Here is a 23835-nt window from a genome sequence, read left to right on the forward strand (position 1 = left end):
TCCTCAGTTACCTGAAAACACTACCAAGTAAGTTCTAAAGAAGAAATCAAATAAACACACAGTCTTGAGTAGTGGTCTAGATAAAAAATTAAGTTGCTGTAGGTCTGCAGATAGTCGAGAATTGTACATTCGGTGTCAAAACTAACACATACCCTCAGGTGAATCGATATAAATAGGTGTTATGGTTATTAACCTATCAAGTGAAATATGTCAAGACACTGAATTCAGATGGAAGTGAGTTGATAAAAAAAAAAAATAATAACTGCAGACTACGGTACTTGATCTTGGTTATCTATTTCATTTCATGATTCTGGTCAAGTTCTAAAGCTCTCTGTGTCCATTTCCCGAGGTACAAATGGGGCAAATAATGCCTACTTTTCCCTGGTCTAATGGGAATAGTGCTTGCATATACTAAGTGTTGCACATTGTAGCATTTGTCCAGGTATTTAACTGTGATCTTACTTGGTTTCTGAGTTGCAACCAAATTGTGATTGTTCAATTTTTTCTAGAAAACTGGGTTACAGGAATTCTGTGAAATTCTGTAGCCCTGTAAATCTGAGTTTGATGGATACACAGCTGTCTTTAGTGTCTGTTCATCCCAGGCTGCACTTGCCATTAGAGTGTAGGTACCATTTTAATTCCATCTCACTATGTGAGGGCAATATTTACTGTATGCACCTTCTAATAATTCTTTATGTTTGAAGTTTTTGGTTTTAGTTTCTTCTCATTGTGGGATGAGGAATGAAATTCATGAAGTGTGATTTTACAAACATGGACTGGAAGAAGCCAAAGTTAACAATCTTCCAGAGCTATCCAAGTTAAGTAGCAGTGCTGCTAGCCTCTAGACAGCATTGTGAAGTGTTCATACTTAATCTTGTTTCCCTTTTAAGTCCCTAAGCTTTAGTATCAGAGCAAGGTCCACATTTATTTCCGAAAAGTCTCCTAGCCAACCCCATTAAAAAAGTCTATGAGGTTTTATTTCATCTTTGACCCAAATAGTTACCATAAGGAGTACAAAGGTAAATGACACGTCTTCTATTCCACCTCAAGAGATAAAGATGGCATTAAAATATAAACGGCAGAAGAGGACTTTTCAGCCTGGGGGAATGGCAGAGGATAGGTCAGTATGGCTAAAGACTGAGGGGTGATTAGTGGGGAGGACTAAGTTGCCCAGCACTAGATTTTGGACCTCCCTGGACTGTGGTGAAATGTTCTTGGAGATGTCACTGGTCTATATCCCTTCGGCTTTATCCTGTAACCCATACTACTGCCATGGTAGTCCAGCTGTAAAGCAGAAGTGAGGGGGGCGCCTGGGTGGCTTAGTGGGTTAAGCCACTGCCTTCGGCTCAGGTCATGATCTCAGGGTCCTGGGATCGAGTCCCGCATTGGGCTCTCTGCTCAGCAGGGAGCCTGCTTCCTCCTCTCTCTCTCTGCCTGCCTCTCTGCCTACTTGTGATCTCTCTCTCTCTGTCTAATAATTAAATAAATAAATCTTTAAAAAAAAAAAAAAGCAGAAGTGAGGGAAAAGTAATTGAGCTGACACGAAGGAAAAGGAGCACAGGAGAGCAGACTGGGTTGTCTGGCTTTTGAACATCACTGTTCACCTGCCTCTACAGAAGTAATAACTTCTCATAGCTTAAAATTGTGCTATGCATCAATCTTTTAAATCCTTGATTATTTTTTCCTATATTAAAGTGTTGCTCTTAGAATCCAGGCCTTTAGGAAAAAAATTTTTTTTCTTGAAAATGCTTTTCTGCCACGTACTTCTTTGTATGCCTTCTCTTTCCCACACAGTTATGGGAGGGAAGGAATTCTTGCTTGTTTCCTCCCTGGCCCTTGCTCTGGTACTAAATTTGAACTGCCCCTAAAGGAGGAGGGAAATAATTAAACTGAATGCTTACCTGTATTTAGACAGAAGTAATGAGTTACTCAAGATATCCCTTGGTTTTATTTTAACTTAAACCCTTGTGAATACTTCACAAAAATACATATACAGAAGCAAATAAAACTATACAAACTATATATGCAGCAGATAGAACAAGTAGTCAGAAGTTCAAAGATGGATAGCTCTGTAAAAAAATCAATTTAGAAATGAGTACTTTCAACAAAAGCATTCCAGATATTTTGACACATAAAATAAATTGGTAATCTATAGAACGGATGAATGAGTAACATGCATTGATCAGTACAACAACCAATAATATTTACTGGATTCAAACTATTTACTGTTGTAAACATTTAATGAAAGCATCATGAGCTCTAAATAGTCTTTGACAATTCCAACAAAATAAGTGGTATGTTTAAAAAATAAAGCTGATGAGCAATAGGTCCATTCTATATATTTTCTCTTAACAGTTCCAGCAAGAGAAATAGCACAGTATTTTAAAAAAAGTATACAGCAAAGATTGTTCCTATTATAGTGGCAGACTCTGGAAACCGTAAATACAAATAGTCATTGAACAGTCAAACGGTCGTATTCCTAATAAGGAGGAAATTACAGTAAGAACAGTGAGCAGTCCAGTTATGCTCAGTTGTCAAGAAAATCCTTTTTCTTGTCAGTTGATTTCATAGTTCTTTTTCCAAGACACAGCAAAACTTTGGCAATCGGATGTATTGAAAATATATTTTTCAAGTTCAGTCAGCATTTTGTTATGTGAAAGGTGATCTGTACACCAAGGCTCAGAAGTTGGTAAAGATTGATTCCATATGTGGAAAAAGTGCAAATTTCCTGCACAGATAGCTTACAAAGCTGCTGGCACATTTACTCACCAGCAGAATCTTGGATTTTGTTTGCATAGCTCACGCATCACTGGAATGTGGAAAGGTGTGCTATTTTTTTGGCAAGAGCAAAGGAGACATTATACTGATGTGAATTACCGTGTTGGGCATGCTGAATCCAAGCAGAACACTTGGGCGAAATCTGCTACCTGACATCATTAGTTTTTGTATACTGGTTTTGTTTTTGTTGAAGCAGTTCTGTTATAGCCAGAAGCTTTTTCAGTACATGCTAAACAAGGAAAAATAGTATGAAAGTAATTAGTAAATAAATGAAAGTTCAGTCAGAAATTTCAGGGAACCTGGATTTTGGAAAAAGCCACATCAATTCAAAGGAACTCATAAAATAATACTAACCATTCTACTCAAAGCATACAATTGTGAACGTTTCTATTAATTATTCAGTCCTTGACTCAGTATTTTTGGTCAAGATAAGATCTTTGTACACTAAACAGAATTTCATTTATTTGCCATTTTCATATCTACTCAGGACAGAACATCTTGCCAGCAAGACAGACTGATCATTACAAATCATCGTAATATCCATAAGATCATGGAGGAGCAATCAGCTTGCAGCCCAGTGAACACTATCAAGTATCATGTAAGAAACAGGACTACACTCTGCCTAAAATTAATTAGGCTAACTTCTCCAAGAATTTTACTTTTATTTAAGGCATATCATAACAAACTCAGCCCCAGTGTAGCTGGAAGGCATTATATATACCACAGACACTAAGTAGGCCAGTGGCACATTCTCTGCCTAAGCTGCTAAAGTGACTGAAATCTTTGTGAGCCAGAGGAGGTTATCTAAACTTGAGGATTTTAGAATCCTCAAATCCACAAACACAATGCTTTAATTTTAATCTCTTCTACAAGGCTCCTACCAAATGGTTGGCCAGTATAGTGACAGTCCTCAGGAAGAGCTTATTAGAAATTACAGTTTTCAAGGCCGCACTCCAGAATCTCTGAACCTGGAACTTGGTCGTGCACTGTGTATGGGAGATAAGCCATATCACTACTGACTTTATAATTCACTTGACATTTTCACATCACTGAAGTGTGTAACACCACTGTTTTTCAGTCTAGTTCACACTGTGCCATGTCAAACATACAGAATTTTAGTCTGGGTCCATTACTGCTCTGCCAAGATCTTTGCGGAGGAAGATTCCAATTCTTAAAAATATAACTGATAAGACAAACCATAAGAGACTCTTAAGCTTACAAAACAAAGTGAGGGTTGGTACAGGGGTGGGCCGGGAGAGAGCGTAGACATTGTGGAGGGTATATCCTATGGTGAGTGCTGTGAAATGTGCAAGCCTGATGATTCACAGACCTGTACCCCTGGGGCAAATAATATATTTTATGTTAAAAAGCTGACCATAATTCAGCTTGTTACCTTTCAGAGTCTTATGCTGACATTCTGCTTAAGTGCTAAACCAATATCACTGATAATGAAGGCTGGCAAAAACCTACCTGCTGGGCACCACGTTCATTGCTGAGCGTTCGCAGTTCATCTGAATGAGCCACACAGATCTCATGCAGTGCCGCTAAATCACGAGACAGGTCAGTTCTAGAGTGCTCTGTAGTGTCCGGAAGTTCAGGTACATTCTTTAAGAGAATGATAAAACTGCATTTAGCAATACAAATTTTTATAGTCACTTCTGAAAAGATCCTAACTGCTTATAGTAAACTGAATTCTTAACATCATGTTCTCTTAAATTTAAAAGTCTAAGATGCTATGTAACATCAGTGGTACTTCTTTTTTTTTTTTTAAAGATTTTATTTATTTATTCAACAGAGAGAGATCATAAGTAGGCAGAGAGGCAGGCAGAGAGAGATGGGGAAGCAGGCTCCCCGCTGAGCAGAGAGCCCAATGCGGGGCTCGATCCCAGGACACCAAGAACATGACCCGAGCCGAAGGCAGCGGCTTTAATCCACTGAGCCACCCAGGCACCCCATCAGTGGTACTTCTGATAAAGGTCCTATGACCTCAATATTCACATCAAACGCAGGGTCCAATTTGCTTTACAAAACATGGCAGAATATTGTACAGTATTACTGTTAATCTAAATAAGTGGGCTTCCTACATTCTTAAGAGTTTGGGGGTTTTTTTGATCTGGCACATACACCAAAAAACAACCATAAACACTGCAACTGCTAATCTGGATTAAATGCAAGCTAAACTTTCAATTCCTCCATTGACAACAGTTTCATTATTTAACTGTTATAGTTTGCCCAAATGTATCAGTATACATAAGTTTAGAGTTACACTATAGAAGTGTGAGGAGAACCTGTCAGGCTGATAATTATCTGTGGACTATGCCTAAAAACTTCATACTTTATTAGCACTAAAGACCAATATTATTTTGAGCCATAGAATAAAATTCAACATGGGCTCAGATGGCTGTTCTGAAAAAATCTACTCCTCTTCCTAACAGTGATAACTCAATTGCTGTACCTTCCTAAAAACTACAAAAACATTGTGTTCTGTAGCATGAACTGAAATATAGTTCATTCTTGTTAATTAACATTCAGTTATCCATTCATAAAGTGAATGAAAGATTACAGAGTTAAAAGACTATAGTATTTGCCTTCAGAGAGCTTGCAGCCTCTCTAGAAGACCGAGATAAACCAACACAGATATGAAAGATGGGCAGATACTTAGGAAGCAGAGGAAAAGGTATTTGACTCAGATTTAGTGCTCATCAAAAAGCCCTTCTGAAAGTGAGTCTTGAAAGAAGAATCTGATTTATACAGGTAGTAAAGGAATACAAGAACATGGAGAAGGCAGGAAGAGTAGAAGAATACTGGGAATTCTAAGCAGTTTAAGACTACATTGTGAGGCATAACTAGGAAAGTGGTAAAAGAGCTGGACTATAGACAGCTGTGATTATGGAAAATAAATGAGAATCCTAACCATGAATCTGAAGAATCTAAAAACCTAGAGATACAGCGTAAGTTAAAGCTCGGTAGCTTTAGATACTGGACAGTTTTCAGTCTTTAAACAATACTACAGTAAGAACTTTTCAATAGCTGACCCAACTGTGTTTTTTGGTAATAAGTATTTTTATCTCCTAAACTTCCCTGAGTTCATATATAAAAAACATAGACATTTAGCATTTGCCCTGTTACTTCTCAATTTTATGCTAATTATGGACCTATGTTACAAATAACTTCTTCCACCCTGGTTTTACCCTCAGGTAGCAAAGCAGGGGCCCTCAGGAACTGCTGTTTAGTTTCACTGAACACTGGTGGGGTGTTTTTAAAACTGGATCTGAATACATTATGGCAAAACATGGGCACTTCAGTCTCCAACCCTAGCATTCCCTAATGCCAAACATACTAAACTGATAACCTTTTGTTTTTATATATGAACTGAATTACGAACATATTTTATTTTTTAATCCATTATCTGTAAATCTGTAACAAGTAAATTCAACTTTACTAAGAAATACAGGGTCTTAGGAAATTTATTTATTTATTTATTTATTTGCCATTTCTATTAATCTTATAATCACAATTTATAAAGGTTCAAATAAGATATCAGTAGTCCCACTGAATAAAGTAGCATTCTAAATCCATGTATTTTATTCCTAGTAAAGCCCCCAAGAATACTCTCCAGTCCATTATTTAACCTGGTCAGATCTGGGTTATCTTGTTTCAAGTTCCATACACTAGCAGCTCAGTATAAGTAGCAACAGGGTATCACAATAAGGAGATGGAACAGCTAAAAGGATAGTGAAAAACAAAACAGAAACTAAAAAATAGCACAAGAAGTACAAAACCATAACAGTGAGTTCTTGGTAGTAAACCATTTAGTTTAAGAATAAATGTTTATAATGATTTAAAAAAAGAAAAAAGCCTCTTTTTGTGTTAAGTGGAGCCCAGTGCAGGGCCTGAACTCAATAGCCTGAGATCAAGAGTAGGAGGCTTAAGCAACTGTCAGCCAGATGCCTGTTTTTGTTTTTTATTTTTAAGTTCTGGATAAAAATCTAAGCTGTTGATTAAATAAGTTAACAATTCTCAATATTAAGAGACCTAAGTATTAAATTTAGGTCTCGAGAAAGTATTTGAAAAATTATATACATACCCCAAGTTCATCCAGAAACATGATCATGCGATGTTTGTTACTTTTGATAAATGGATTGACACCTTCCATATAGGGCTCCTAAAAATAATAAAAACAAACACTAATCTATAACTACCACATATGTAGCAAGGATTCCTATAAATCTAATTATGTCCATCAACAGCAATAAATGTTCACAAGAATTAGTCATATAAATTTTCCTTCTAATGAAAACAAACAGCTATACTGAAGAACTGGAATATTCTCATGAAAGAGTAAGAAATTCTGCATGGAGGTAAAAAAAAGAGCACCAACCCCAAGTGGTTGAAAATCCATAAATAACTTGACCCCCCCCCCAAAAATTTGGCTGATAACATACACAGTTGACTGATACATATTTTGTATGTTACATATATTCATGTATTATTACAATAGAGTACATATATACACATATATTTATATACATATATATGCATATATAATATATATATACATGTATTACATATATTCATGTATTATTACAATAGAGTAAGCTAGAGAAAAGGAAATATTAAAACCATAAGAGAAAATATATTTATAGTACTGTGAAAACCATGAGTAAGTGGACCCGTGCAGTTTGAACCTGTGCATCAAGGGTCAGCTGTTACTCATTCAAAAATAATTACTGAGAAACTTATTTGCCACCTACCAAGATAAACATGGGTCCAGACCAGAGGTTAGACTCTAGCAGAGAATGTAAGTAATTAAAATACAGTGTGCTAAAGACTGCAATAGGAATACATCAACCTGCCTCACTATTCAGATAAATTCTAAAGCTAAGCCTTACTATAAACTGCTCTTCATACTAAAATATTAGGCCTATTTAAAAATGTGGTATGTTGTGGGGCACCTGGGTGGCTCAGTGGGTTAAAGACTCTGCCTTCAGCTCAGGTCATGATCCCAGGGCCCTGGGACTGAGCCCTGCGCCTAGCTCTCTGATCAGCAGGGAGCCTGCTTCCTTCCTCTCTCTGCCTACTTGTGGTATCTGTCAAATAAATAAATAAAATACTTTTAAAAAAAGAAATAAAAATTTTAAAAATGAAAATGAAAATAAAAAGGTGGTATGTTGTAAAACAGAAAATGTTTAGTGTTAACACAAGCTCTTTTAAAGTCAATAAATAAAAGATGATAAAGACCTCATCAGTCTATCCCAAAGTAACAGACACGAAAAATCAAAGTAACATGCCTAGCAGTTTGGCAAAAATTAAACAGAGTAATATTCATTGAGTTTTGGCAAGGCTCTGGGAATCAAAAAGACTGACTTAGGAGTTTACTTCCAAAACTAGTTTAAGGAAATAAGTGGACATTTTTGAAAGGATATATGGATACTTGTTATAGCAGTATTTGTAATAGTGGTAGGTTGGCAGCCATCTAAATGTTGAGGAGAAGAGTACTTAACAGCTACATGATGACATAACATCTGTTAACACTTGTTAAGAACAGTAAAATAGTTACTTTTCCAGGCAAGAAGTTTGTTCAATATTGAAAAAATCCGGCAACACAGTATGATCACTACTAGAATATTAACAATCCTTATCATTAGGTAGTGGGATCACATATGGGTGTTTTAAGAACTTGTCCAAGTTATTTACAGTAAATATTTACGGTGAAATAAATAATAAAATGGGCTTGAGTACATTTAAAAATATTAATTTTTATATTTAAGAGTAGGAGAGTTTGAGTATATTGGAAAAAGAAAGTATAGTTTTCTGTACTGGCTAAACAGTGGTTTTAAAAATTTCATTATTAAAATGTAAAATCTAAAAATATTTTTAAAAGACAGACATACCAACAAAAATATAACTATGAATAAAAAATAAAAAGTTAAAAAAAAAAAAAAAATATAACTATGAAACAGCCACTACTGATAACTTTATATTCTATGGTTTTATCATCTCAAGGTTTCCTTTGTAAATGACATTTTTAAAGTATCAAAATGTTTTTACCTTAGCTCCAAATTCCACAAGATTTGCTAAATTCTGCACAGATTTAGCCACTAATATCAGTGTTCTTGCCGCAATAGGAGATGGGGAATCTGTAAGAGAGAATTGGGCACAGGTAATGATACCGACTCCAAAGGCATTTTCAGATAAAGCCGTATAAAGTTAGCACTTTAATATTTCTTTACTGCAAAAATACTGACATTCTTGGAAATGGTATGACCTGTGTAATTCAAGAAAACTTGAGTTAAAGGGGGGAAAGTTAAATACACTTATCAACACTTCTAGTTTGTGAAAAGGGTGCTGCTGCAAGACTCAGCAATTCTCAACTGGTTGATATTTCACAATGCTTTAAGCTTTATCACTAAAATGACTGTCACTCCACACACCTGCTTCGTGACAGTTCACAAAGCTAATTTCATCCCCTCAGGTTAGCAATTTGCAATCTGAGCAATTTCCTACTCCCAACCTCCAATGACTACAAAAATCACTTTAAAACTCAATAACAAAGATAAAGTCTGGGATTTCTGCCCTTATATTGAGGGAAAATCAATTTAATAAACTTAGAATATTATAGAATAAACTATAATAAAAGACTGGTCAGGAAACATTTCCCTATAGAATATGCATAGTAGGGTGTAAATGAAAACCATATGCAATTATGCTATTACATATAAGCCTTAAAAAAGAATTATTTAATATATTTATTATAATTATTTAACATATAAGCCTTAAAAAAGAATTAAAAAAGAATTATTTAACAGTAAAACTGTGTTAAGTATTTATATCTGACTGCCTCATTTTAGACTGTACTCTGTGTATCTTAAGCTGCTGAACTGTAAATGAGTACGGCCTAGTGGTTCAGAGGCCAACTTTGAGATAAACCAATCTCTCCAGAATTCTGAACCCTTAATTCTTAATAGAACCAAAGATCTAACCATTTTGGTAGCTTTAGAAGATAATGACAGAGATGTGGTAACTATAAATACAATAAAGTAAAACTTAAGATTTAGTCCAAAGTATTTTTAAATACAACTTTAAGCTTCTAATTATTAAAGGAAAAATGGTTCCAGTTCCTTCTGTTAATAATGGCTCATTATTGGGGCTCCTGGGTGGCTCAGTGGGTTAAGCCTCTGCCTTCGGCTCAGGTCATGATCTCAGGGTCCTGGGATTGAGCCCCGCGTCGGGCTCTCTGCTCAGCAGGGAGCCTGCTTCCTCCTCTCTCTCTCTCTGCCTGCCTCTCTGCCTACTTGTGATCTCTGTCCAAGAAATAAATAAAATCTTTAAAAATAAATTGCCATTTGCGACAACATGGATGGAACTAGAGCGTATCATGCTTAGCGAAATAAGTCAAGCAGAGAAAGAAAACTATCATATGATCTCCCTGATATGAGGAAGTGGTGATGCAACATGGGGGCTTAAGTGGGTACGAGAAGAATCAATGAAACAAGATGGGATTGGGAGGGAGACAAACCATGAGTGACTCTTAATCTCACAAAACAAACTGAGGGTTGCTGGGGGGGAGGGGGTTTGGGAGAAGGGGGTGGGATTATGGACATTGGGGAGGGTATGTGCTTGGGTGAGTGCTGTGAAGTGTGTAAACCTGGTGATTCACAGACCTGTACCCCTGGGGATAAAAATATATGTTTATAAAAAATAAAAAATTAATAAAAATAAATAAATAAATAAATAATGGCTCATTATTGCATTTGTAGTCACAAATGTCACTGTTCTCCTTTCTTTAAAAGATGCCTATGACACCTGAAAGTCCTTGCATGATGGACATATGGGCATCAAGTAAAACTAAATCTGGTTTGTTGGGAGTTTAAACTGGCCAATTAACATTATCCAACTGGTGACAAACCTCTCCATCACTAAAGGGCCACAGTCAAGTATTCACAGAGCACTACTGCAACTGTAGTTACCATTTTAATTTGGTCTTAAAATACAACTTGCAGTGGTAGTGATAGGGTCTAGCATGGGCTAAAAGCACACAGAAACTCTTGCCAAGTGAAACAAACAGGTTGTACATTGGAAGAAGTCATCACAGTGAGAGTCTGAGACACAGGTAGGGATTGGGGAAGAGTGATACTTGTCTGTAATCATGCCATGTCAGGCTTCAGATACTAGATGGAAAGAAAAGAAGCAAAATAGAGAAGGTAAAAAAGTAGGGAAAAGGAAAGAAGAAAAGGGTGCTCTGTTTTATAACAAGTCTTAGAACTGGGTAATAAAAAAGCACATGTAAAAGAAAAAATGAATAACCTTACCAAATATCAAATTTTACTCTAATTTTTTAATTCCAAAATTTTATCAAAAGCTGATTACCTGAGATGATATTAAACATCCGTGGATTCAGGATGGCAGGACAGATAAGTCGAAGAAAAACAAAACCACTGAATGGGAGGGAAATTTTTTTTTTTAGAAAACTACTATATAGGTTACATAAAAATAATAAACAAAAATATTAATACTTGTAGAACCATGAACTTTGAACTGATGTTAAGAAGCCCAAATTCTGCAATTTTCAGTTTATCTTGAGAAGATTTAAGTTGTATCTGTAACATTTATGGTCTTGGCAACTCTTTATTTATTCCAATATACTTACTTTGAGGAAGCAGTGGCATTATAACACTAAGAATTTCTGAAATACTTCAGGAGTATTAAACAACCTTTAAAGACACACAGGATTGTGTGGTCCTAACGTTTGCATTCTCTCATTTCTTTCTTTCCTTATTTAAATTGAGTAACGCAATAATATCTGTTATAAATCTAGTTGATTAAACTGATTTTGCTGATGAATCCTAAAAATAAGAATCCATCTTGCTGGAGAAAAGTGGCTTCTTGATAAATGAAAATGTACACAACTGAATGCTATAAAGCTGTTATGGCAATAAAGAAAAAGACCCTCAGCATTTACTTTCTAACCTAATGACAGTTTACTACTTTTTGGACTCTTAGAAAATGATTGTAACTTCACAGATAGCATTTACTGCAATTATAATGCACAATTATCAGCTCTTTAAATATCTCTTAAATGAATTTCTGAAGAATCTTGCATAAGTTTTGCTTGAAAACATTTTGCTACGTGTTTGAATCTGAACTATAACCTACCGGCATTTAATCATGAAAGAATTTCAGTGTGCAAATCTTCTTTCTGTTAATTTGTAGAAGTGATTTTAAATGTAAAAAGGATACTAGGTGCCTACACATATGTTTAAAAGCTCACTAGTAGGGACAGAAATCATCACTTTGGGCATAAATGCCCCCTAAAAACCATGTAGTGTCAGACAATTAACAGCAGAAATTCCTGCTGTATTTGCTTAACAGTTAAACTCATTTGAAACAGTGTTATGAGGCTTTAATTGACATCACACACAAAACTATGCTGAAACTTACACTGCTAATTCTAATTCCTCTCAATCACAACTAAGGCGAAGAAATACAGAATCTACAATTCTTTAATACTTATGTCTCATCATTACTAACCAAGAGAAATTTTATCTACAAAAAGAGTAGAAGCCTCTTTACCAAACTCAGGTTGTGGGCACAACTGACACACATTTTTCACAACTAACTGTATGATATTAGTGTCTTCAATGGTTGTTTTAATGGGATATAACATGACTGGTAGTGTGCATTCTACATAAAATATTATTAGCAGAATGCTATATTCTCTGATGCTTTTGCATTTAACTTCCAGTTGTCTTCAGTGGGGGGGTGTACTTAATGAAGCCTACAGTAGTGTTAGCGATCTGACTGGATCTTAGAAGGCTGGCCTTTAGTTCTGCCTTAACACAACCTTTCTATATAACCTTAAGTGAACAATTTCAACCTCTACAGCTCTGTTCCCTCATTGGAAAAATAAGTTAGAGTAGTGATAACGAAGTCCTCCTGTATACAGGTTACAACATTCTGTGACTTGCCAAAGCAATTTCTCCTAACTACTGCACAACAAGCATACCGAAACACAGCTTCAGAACTGGAGGCTCTGGCTGAAGATTAGCCCGGAGTCCCAGACTGCTACTAACCCATCAGTCCATTATTCCTCTTCCTCCTTAGCGCCACAATCCTCCCCGCCGTCCCCACCTTCCCTCTTCTTTATCTGTATGTATATGCAAGTATGCATGTAGGTAATGCACTGTGTATATAATGTACTATATAAAGTTACTTACAGATGTTACTGCTTATATAACTTTTTTAACCCCATTTTTTCAATGAGATAAAAACTCCCATAGTTAACTGATTATACATGAGTGATCAGGTTTTTAGAAAATCACAAGGTAGCTAAATACCTCTCAATAACTTCCAAAAAAAATACAGTACAGTTAAAGTTCAGTAGCCATCTGAACTCAGAAAATATTCAACAGGGTTCTGACATAAAAGAAAAAAGTCTTGAATTATATACTGTTATTCTTCAAATTTTCAGTTACCCGCTTGACTATCAGTGCACGCCATCCACAATGACTTAACAGATGGATTGATGAACCTTACCTAACAACTCTTGTTCTCATGGTGGTATTTGTAGGCCATTTGTGCTGGACAGACTTCTGTAAACAGCCGTAAATATATCTCAGTGTCCTGCCAAAACAACACAGTCATCTCAATATATAAAGCAAGGGAAAAAGTGCTTATCTCATTGCATCAAAAGCTTAATTTGCCAAATACATTTCTTAATGTGACTGGCCCTTACCCTCAAAACAGTACTCTGCTACAAGTAGTGCTGGACATATGTGGTAAAGGGATAAGGAAAACAAATAGTATTCATCATCAATTCATTTAGTCAATTCTTTACATTTACTTTGGAAGAAATCTTACCATTTTTACAATGTTTCTGTATTAATGAAAAGAAAGAAAAAAGTACTGGAATGACAATACAAAGGAAATACTAAGTTCAGATTCCTGGAGATGGATTTTAACTTATGATAACTTCTACCTGAGTGAGCTCACTTATACTAAAAGCTGTTAAGCAGGTACTAACTGGCTGTTGTACTTTAAGGTGCAGCCACTGTGGAAAAGCATATGGAGTTTCCTCAAGAAGTTAAAAATCGAACTGTCCTATGATCCAATTTGAGGGGTAAATAATCCAGTAATTATTTACCCCGCGAAATACAAAAACACAAATTCAAAGGGATATACACACCCCTATGTTTATAGCAGCATATTTACAATAACCAAAGGATAGAAGCAGCCCAACTGTCCAACAGTAGATGAAGGGATCCAGAAAATGTGGTAAATATATACACACAATGGAATATTTTTCAGCCTCTTAACTACAGAGAACAAACTGATGGTTACCAAAAGGAAAGTGAGCGGAAGGATTGGGGAAATAGGCGATGGGGATGAAGGAGGGCACTTGTTGTAACAAGCACTGGGTGGTGTATGGAAGTGCTGAATCACTACATCGTACACCGGAAACTAATGTAACAGTCTATGTTAACTATACTCAAATTAAAACAAAAACACATAAAAAAGACCAAGATATTTATGATCTCAAAAGTCTCTATTCATTACCCAAGTTACCGTATAAACCAGACATGTTAGTCTGTAAAAACATACTTTTGTTTTTATTATAATGTAAATATTATACTATTGCAGTTTCCTCAATTTACTCTTGCCTTAAACAAAATTCACCTTGGAAGATTGAAAAACTCTTTTGCAGAGTATAAAAACATTCGTTAGGAGAGTGGAAAAGCTTACCCATTTTAGAAATACAAATTTTTCAAAATGCAGATACACAGTTTCTTGTCAAATTAAAATTCCATCACTTACGGTGGAAGTATTTCGGAAGCCATGAATATTTTCTCCACAAGCTCTGAAAGTATGTTCAATAGGTGTGCTAAATTAGTGTTCACGTCTTCATTTTTTTCTAACTTTGATGGACTTAACTAAGAGAAGGAATAAATTAATATAAATGCATCTTGACAATGATAAATGCAAATGAATCAAGGTAATCAAACCACTGTTTTCAAGGTTCTGTTTTTCCATGTTTCAATCTGTTTTAGTCTTGGGGGGTACATAGAAATGGGAATTTTTAAGTAGTTTGCTATATAGAACTCATTTACCATTAATTTCCAATTATTCAACTGTACAATAAGCAGTGATTATTCAGCACATTTTATTTGCTCTGGGATTAATAAGGGTGTTAAAGTTCTCTTTTATTCATTTACTACGCTTTACCATAGATTTTTACAGTCACAAAAATGGATTAGACTTTATTTTTAAAATAGTATTCTCTAAACGAGAAGACTAAAACCCAGCTTTGGTGATCACATATACACAAATATACTAGGAGTATTTAAATGAGAATAATGATCACCATCTATTGTAAAATCAATCTCTAGTTTTATTTATTTGACAAAAAAATACTGATTAAAATAGAAAGGCTTTTCTGAATGCCATAGACAGAATAACGAACCTTTCTCAAAATTTTGCCAGTAACCCTTGGAATTTTAAGAAATCTGATCTAGAATCAGTGGAGTAGATTCATCTGTCTAAGTCCTAATACCCTAACCTGATCTAGTGATTACAGACTCACTGCACACTTGCTCAATTTCTGATATTACCTGCATTACCCCGGTTTTCAACACTAAATCCTCAATTTCTTTCCTTTAGGTTAATTAGTAAAAACGGACATCTGTAGTGCAAAATTAACATTTGACAGCTCCCAGTGTACATTATCAAAAGCAATTCTTTGTTTTATTTTGTATCAGACTGAAAAAATGTGTTTAATATCTTCCTTCTGTAGTTGTTCTACCTTCAAAATGAGAAAAGAGCCATGTGAGATTCCACTCTTTCTCTTAATGGTTTACTATGAATTTGCACTGAAACCTTAATAATCTAAAGGGTTTTTCTATTTGCTTTTGAATGCATTTGTTGTACTTCTTTACCAAAACCTGCAAGGATACCCCCTGGCTGTTATTAGGAAGTGCTTCATAGACCTTACCTGGATTATACGACTTAAGTCTCTAGCAAAAACTTCAATTTATGTTACATATGCTTTCTGAAAGCAGCATATACTGTATTATTAGTATAGCAGGTAAATGAGAAAGTAATTTCTGGTGCAATCTGAGTTTTTTAATTTCAAAGTACATTTTAAATTTTTTTTTTTTAAAGTCTACGCCAACATTTTTCTAAACGTATTACAGAACATGTAAATGCCCTGATGAGTAATTTTAGAAAGCTAATGTATTTTCCTTATAATGTCATTAGCTATAAAGCATCACCTATTAAAATATGTTCTTTGCTGAAATACTTAAAACATGAAGTTCGTACCTCGCAAGACTGCTTGCTTTCCATTATCTTTAAAATAGAGTCTTTCAAAGCATGATGAACAAACTGTGTAGCAGTGGCTTTCATATACTGCTCCATCAAGGTGCTTGCAAGTGTTGTGGCTCGAAATAGAGTAGTGGCTTCATCTACATAAATATTTATATTAAAAGATTATTCATATAAAAGATTGCACTAATGTGAAACCAGATTAGAAATAAAGTGAATTCATTTTTCCCCTCAACCATCACAGCCATTTAAGTATGCTTATTTGCATGCAGCACTGAAGTACTGATTACAATGACATCCTATATTTCTATAAACTTAACCCTTCAAAGGACTTTATTCATTAAATCAGCAGGAGGTGCTGACACTGGCATATTCGTAAGAAAAAACAAATGGTTATATGACTTGTTAAGACCACAGAGCCAAGGAGTGATTAAAATAAGATCAGAATTCAGCTTTGTTATCCAATGAGCCCACACTTTGGAAATTCTGAGTTCTCTCCAAATAAGAATATAATGTATAAATAGTAGTATAAATAATTACAATTATGATGGAGATCACTCTATAATGTATAAAAATACCAAATCACTATGATATATACCTGAAACTAATAGGATATTGTATGCCAATTATACTTCCAATTTTTTTAAATGCAGAAAATGGAAAGAAAAAACCCACAAAATCCCAGTATAAATTATTACCTTAAAAAATGGCTATTAATGACCTAAAAAACACAAATGTTGCCCAAAAAAGACAATCCCAATGTAACATCTTGACTATCACTTTATCTTTCCTGACAAATAGATGTCTTTTACATTTTCTATGATTAGGAGGAAATAGTTTTAGCTTTTATAGTTTACTGGGAAACCTAAAAGCAAGCACTGTTATTAAGCCAAAGTGCTAGCCAGAAAGGGGTTAAGTGTGACAAACTTTTAAGCTGTTACAAAGCACTGTGTGTCCAACTCCATTGCCTGGGGACTACCTATCTATAGAAGCTAGAAATAAAATGCGGCTGTCACCCAACTTTTGTGCAGTGAATTAGTAAGTAAAATATAAGTGAGAGAGAATATGGTCGGTACACCAAACTATTCTTAATGATCAAGCACCATGAGCCATTAATAAGGATAAAGAGGTCATTTTCTTATGGCTTCTAATGGAATAATTTACCATGACGGAAACTGCCAAATGTTAGTCAGCACAAGGATCAGAACTGACATTCCAACTTTAATTTTTAATGAAGGAAAAATAGGGTAACTTATTTTGCAAAATGATTTTTTTTTTTTTTAAGTATCACACCAAGACATCCATACTTTACCTTCCATGCTTATTTCTCTGTCATTTAGTGTACATAATAACAACGATTCAAGCTTTTCATGAAGAAAAATCCTTAGTAGGATGCTAGCCAGTAGTGTTCGGTCCTGTCCACACACATGTGATAAAGCATAGACTACATGAAGCTCCTTTAGCAGTATAAGCTAAAAATGATATCAAGAAAGATTATTGAAAGTACACAGCATTAAACATGCTCAATGAGATTAATAGGAATTCTCTTATTTTCTTCTATTTAGAAATATGTTCTATAGAATACATTTATTAAAAACAGGACTAGTTTATAGCCTACATATTTACAGACTCTTAAGACCAACATCATACTACCGCAAGGCTTTTCAACCTTTATGCCCATCACTGGTGCACTAAGCTATGACATTACTATGTTTAACTTAATGTATCTTTTTGTTTAAATGTTTAATGTTAATTCCATCTAAAATAATTAGATTGAGAAATAACTTAATACCTCTTTAAATTCACTGTACTCTTCTTCTGGCATGATTTTTTCCATAGAATATCGTGCTCGGACACGCAGGGATCCTGGTTCAATACCTTTTAATGGTATATGGGAGCTGAGCAAAAACCATTCATCTGTGGCATGCCCTTTCTGTAACCGGCTCAACTGGCAGCGCATAAATACTTTGATAGAAAAACATCAAATGATTACTGTCTGAAAAGAGGACACTGTAATTCATCATACCAGTAAATTTTCCTGACATTTTGTCTTCTCTGTAGTGTTAAATGCTTTTAAGGTGTTTTCAGTAGGAACACATCCTCAATACTTACTTCATTTATTTACTCAATGCCTATTTTGCACCAGACTATGGGAGGCAGGGACACGGGATACAGACAAGATTAAGACATAATCTCTGACTTGCATGTAGGTCACAGGAAGGCAAGAAATCAATCATGGTACAGTGTGGTAAACGTCATTACCAGTGGTTCCTACTACTCAAGTATAGAGAAATAATATGTAATTCAGCTGGTGGAAAAATCCAATCCAAACAAGTAAACCTTAAGCTGACATTTAACAGGATATGGAGGTGTAGCTAGGTAGAAAGGCAAAGAAAAAGAGCACCGTCCCAGTAGAAGGTATGGTGGGCAGTTTTAAAATCCATAGACTGCTTAAAAGCTCTAAGCAAGCTGCTCTATCTAGAGAGGATATACCAAAGACACACTAGGAGAGCCGCAGGGTGCAGGAGGAAGGGATCAGAACAGGGCCTTTCTTCTGTGTTTACTACAGGTTTGGATTTTATCTTCAAAGTAATGGGGAACCACTAAAATAAAAATTGCGCATTTAAATAGTACAGAAACGACAGAATAAATATTTTGTAGAGGAAAATTCAGGCTCTGAATTCCTGTTAATGCTGATCACTTCTTTTCCTAAGCCTGACTTTTAAGATGGTATTAACCTAATTAACTCTGATATGAACTGTTAAATCCCACTGCCACCTGTCAGCAACAGTCTGGGAGAAGGTATGCCACTGTGGAAAAAGAATGGAAAAGGTTCACCAGAAATGAATAAACAGTGGACTAATTAAAAAAAAAAAAAAAAAAAGAGTACTTTTCCCCACTTACATAAAACTGTATGAAAACAGGAAAAACCTAGAAAGTACAAAGAAGGGATAGTGGAAGCACCACAGAAAGATGGCCACTCTTACTGTTCTCTTATTCCTGTCCACTGGGGAAGGAAGAAGAGATGAAAGATAATTTAATATCAAGGGCTTAAGTTTACAGTATGCACAATTTAGCCATTTTGATCTTTTTTTCTTATTAGAGAAACTCTTCCTCAACAATCAAAACTTTTAGAAGTACAAAAAAAAACTATGTCAAATAATACTATTGGCACTTTTAGACTAGATTTCATTATGAATTTTAAAAAGTATATAAAACATGTTTTACTACAGAGAGAAATTTCTGTATCAACTTACAGATATCAGGATCTTTGCTCTTCTTTGTTTTATTACTAAGAGTTATCTCAAATCTATTGATGTCAGGAGGAAGATCACTAGAGGAGCAAAAAGAAAAAGTATTAACAAAATATCCTGGCATCAAATTCTAATTCTTTTACTTCTAGTATCAAATAAGTCCCTTATTTCTCCTATTAATATGCATGCTGGATTTAAATGTGTTATTATTTGGAATGCAGGAATGCAGACAAGCAAATCATACTTTTCCCACCGTCTTTAACCTCCTCAAGTAAATCCTGGGAACTACTGTGAACATTTTGTATGTGTGTCTTGGTAAATGCTTTTGAACGTGTCAGTAACACTTATTCCTATTAATGACTAAGTGAAAAACCAAGGACATAGCACTTCACTAATAAAAGCAGGGGAAAAAAATGTAAGTACTACTAAAATGCCTGGACCTGGCACCTTGTTCTGGTAGTTCAGAGACAGAAACCAAAAAACAAAAACAAACAAACAAACAAAAACAGAGAAAATGCAATAGGGTAAAAGAAAAAGATTTAATGTAGTGATGAAATAAGACTTACTCAAAGACAAACTCTTCTGACCATACAGGGTTTTGCCCTTCCCTTGCATGAGTTTTTGCTACCTGGACACTATTCAGGTAGATGTTACAATATGGATTAGTAAAATGTTTTACAGGGAGTTTATGGGCTTCTTCAATGTGTAAAACAAGACTGCTGACCTAAAGAAAACACAGAAATTGTTAACCAGATTTAAGAATTATGCATTAGGTTTCAAAAGCAATTACTATTTAAGAAATAAAACCCCCAAACTGATTTATTTTTCCCCTTTCTTTAGACATTACGACCTATAATTATATTTTCCTTTTTATATGATGTATAAAATACAACATTCAAGCATTTAAAATAATTCTTAAATCTCCAATTATATTCTCATAGCAATTTAATGAAACATACCTTTCTACTAAAAAACAGTTCAGAGAAAATGGAAATAGGGGATTTTAGCATAAGTAAAAAACTGTCACCACCCAAATCAAAACCCGGTAGGTTAAATATATAAAGCTCATCTGGAAGATTTATCTATAAACTTCCACAGCTAGAAAGTATTTTTACAGCACTGATTCTGCCTTCTCCTTTTACATAAAAAGATACAAATCCAAAGAAGCTAAGTTATTTTTGTCAGTTCTGATGCCAACTTAGAGCATTCACTGTCTATATCAGGTTCTCTTTCCCTCTTGCTACATACTACTTGAATGACGTAGGACAATTCGGCCTCTCTGAGCCTCAACTTCTCAGATATAAAATTAGGATAAATTCTATACTGCACGTTATTATAAAGACTCAAAATAAAACAGTAAAAGCACATAGGAGAGTACCTGCAAAAGGGCTTAAGAGATGTTAGCTATGACTTTATTATATCATTTTTTATTCTATTGTCTTACAGCTAAAAATAACTTCATAGCAAAAGTTTCACACAAGACACAATCTGCAAAAACTCAGTCTGATTTTTTTTTTAAAGATTTTATTTATTTATTTGACAGAGAGAGATCACAAGTAGGCATAGAGGCAGGCAGAGAGAGAGAGAGGAAGAAGCAGGCTCCCTGCTGAGCAGAGAGCCCGATGCGGGACTCAATCCCAGGACCCTGAGATCATGACCTGAGCCGAAGGCAGCGGCTTAACCCACTGAGCCACCCAGGCGCCCCTCAGTCTGATTTTTCATAGCTTACAAAATGTTAAAATATGATTTGAGAATACAACTATGTGTATAATTAAATGTCCTTGGGGAAAGGCTTAGATTTTTGGTTACAGGAAATATAACTTATACTCATTTAAATATTAACCATTTATTGACTTGCAATAGAACACTGTATTAAGTTCACAAAGCTTGTTGGAAACTTCCATTAATAAAGAATCACTTTGGTCAATAAATACTGTACTAAATTTTCCTCAATACTCCAAGAATACAAAAATTACTTAACTTTTTCCAGCTATCTAGGGATAACAATACAGGAAAAAAAAAAAAAGCAAAGATACGCAGGGTATGGAGTTGACTTTACATACCTAGAAAGAAAGAAAAAGTCCAACTTAACTCTCTATAAAATCAGCATGTATGACATGTTATGGTTCAAATAAGATGCTACCTAACAGATACATAATAGACTTGACTTCAGAGCAATTTGGATTAATACTTAAATTCAGATGATCTTTTCAATAATTATCTTTAGTTGTACTTTTTTGATATAAGCCAAAATGATTCTTTCAAGAAAAAAATGAATCAAAGTGCCTAACAAAATGGTTGTTGGTTTGGTATTGCTATTTTAAGTAGAAGAAAAGAATCCTTGGTATGGAATCCAAAGATGGCATTATGGACTAACTACCTGGCAAGTATATAAGGAACATTTCTTTTTCATAAATATTTCTCCTGCTGTTGAACCAAGTGGAAGCACAGCTTTAAAATGCCTGAAAAGATAAACTTAACTCAGAAGTGTCATTCCTTATGTTCCACATATAAGTGAAACCATATGATAATTGTCTTTCTCTGCTTGACTTATGTCACTTAGCATAATCCCCTCCAGTTCCATTCACATCGATACAAATGGTGGTATTCATACTTTCAGATGGCTGAGTAATAAATAGTCCACTGAATGATGTACTCTATGTTGGCCAACTGAACATAATATAAATAAACAGATGGATGGATGTATGGATTTGGGGGGAGGCGGTGCTCAGAAGGGTTTGAAATGTAGCCCAAACCAGTTCTGACAGAAATAAAGAGCAAAGTTATAAAGAGAAACGTGCCAACATCAAAGAAAATTAAGTTTTCACCTGACGCAAGCGTTTATTAGATGTCCCTGGACTACTTTTCCGTAAATTGCAAAATGCCTGCAGACCTTTCATCCAGTCCTACAAAAAATAGCAGCACGTCAAAGAAATATACAATAGTTTATTCAGTTTTCACTCATAAGGTTTTTTCCCCTCCCAAATTCAGCAGTTCTTTCCTTCTCCAGACTGCCATTTCTATACTCAGAGTATGCTGCACTTTAAATTGGGGGTCCCAAAAAATAAAACAATGACCAAAACAATTATAATCATCTTTGAAACTGTATTTCTGTTGAATCCCTAAATTAATGTTAAGTATGCCATAAGTGACCATTAATTAGCCAAAAAATAAAATCCACTGAAGTTATTAAACAGTTGTTCTGCTTTGTGAAAAGAGGGCTGACAGCAAAATCAACTGATCATGTGATGACTACCTTGATGACAAGCATCTAATCTTACCTTAGACCACAACACAGGTAGAAATGTGTAAGGGGATCTGGGTTATTTATAAGCCTTTAAAACACAACATTAGATTCAAAGTAATTTTCAGGCTAATATTCAAATGTTTACCTAGTGGTCTGGAGAAAGGAGAGAACAATCTTAGGTTTATCAAAAATAAATCCAAACATTTCACTTTGGCTTACTTATTTCCACAAAGTTCTGCACTACTGTTTGACTCAGTTATATCTTTAACTTGTTGACTATTTCAGTTTAAACTCTGAATGTTCACAGGACATCTTTACAGAACACATTAAGACCTAATCAATTACCATAACTTTTAGAAATAGAAGAGAGTAACGACAGATCCAAAAGGCCACCAAAGTAACGAAAATTGGAAATATCAGTGGTATTTTTGGACTTTAAGTGGTTATGGAAATAAAGAATATGTAAAGTTTATATATAAATACAACAAGAAAATATTCTATTTATACTGAAACATCACCAAATATCTTTATTTAGAAAGGGAACATAGTGAAATAATTTGGAGGATAGGAAACAAGTTTAAATTTCTTTCCTAACTCATTTTCTAGCATAAAAAATTATATATATATGTCTATCTGTTATATAAATGTTTTGAACTCTACTTCCTGCATCTAAATATTAGGGATAAAAACCACAAAACAAAGGGTTTTTGTGTGTTACATGTTAATATAATATTTGAAATATTTTGTAAAGATTTGAAACATGACATTCAATTGTGAACCATAAAACTTAATGTAGCTCATTCATCAATTCTAAGAGTCCAAGACATTTTCATATTTTATGAATCAGGGATGCATGCCAGGATCCAGTTTTAAGAGCTTCTCTGCCTCATATCCAGAGTTGGCAAATTATCTTCTATTTACAACAAAGTTGTTTTCTTTGACCTCTTAACCACCTTCAGATTCTTCTCACAGAGTATAAGCAAAAGAAATATTGTACAAAATACCAATAAACACCCCTGAAATCTTATGGTTCAAAGAAATCAAAGTATTATTAAAAACAATTTTTGGAAAACATTCTCTCATCACAGCAACGCTTGAAATTTAATAAAAGCTTTAATAAGGGCATTGCACATGGATCAATGCATAGTGCTGAAAGCAGACTTCATATGTAGACTTAGAGAAAAAGAAAAAAATTCCTAAAATAATTTTATTTTTGATGACTGAACTTCTGTTTTT

General features: G+C 34.7%; 1 protein-coding gene and 1 long non-coding RNA gene across 3 annotated transcripts in view; one reads left to right on the top strand and one right to left on the bottom strand.

The window, feature by feature from the left end:
- Positions 1–1929: 1929 nt before the first annotated feature.
- The window catches only part of RASA1 (RAS p21 protein activator 1), a 121364-nt gene continuing 99458 nt past the window's right edge, over positions 1930–23835 (bottom strand). For both annotated transcript variants that reach the window (XM_082725841.1, XM_082725842.1), the window contains exons 13-25: positions 22181–22258; positions 19919–20076; positions 19356–19432; positions 17891–18063; positions 17411–17570; positions 16096–16238; positions 14593–14708; positions 13315–13401; positions 11149–11216; positions 8830–8918; positions 6866–6943; positions 4249–4383; positions 1930–3007 (exon numbers count right to left, since the gene is read on the bottom strand). In XM_082725841.1, coding sequence (XP_082581967.1) covers positions 2924–3007; positions 4249–4383; positions 6866–6943; positions 8830–8918; positions 11149–11216; positions 13315–13401; positions 14593–14708; positions 16096–16238; positions 17411–17570; positions 17891–18063; positions 19356–19432; positions 19919–20076; positions 22181–22258 — 1446 coding nt within the window. In that variant the 3' untranslated portion in view covers positions 1930–2923. The remainder of the gene's footprint in view (positions 3008–4248; positions 4384–6865; positions 6944–8829; positions 8919–11148; positions 11217–13314; positions 13402–14592; positions 14709–16095; positions 16239–17410; positions 17571–17890; positions 18064–19355; positions 19433–19918; positions 20077–22180; positions 22259–23835) is intronic.
- LOC309862222 lies at positions 3014–4247 on the top strand. The gene is made up of 2 exons (XR_014310359.1): positions 3014–3376; positions 4179–4247. It is a non-coding gene; the product is annotated as an uncharacterized lncRNA (long non-coding RNA).

The sequence above is a fragment of the Mustela nivalis genome, assembly GCF_964662115.1.
Source record: "Mustela nivalis genome assembly, chromosome: 3".
NCBI lineage: Eukaryota > Metazoa > Chordata > Mammalia > Carnivora > Mustelidae > Mustela > Mustela nivalis.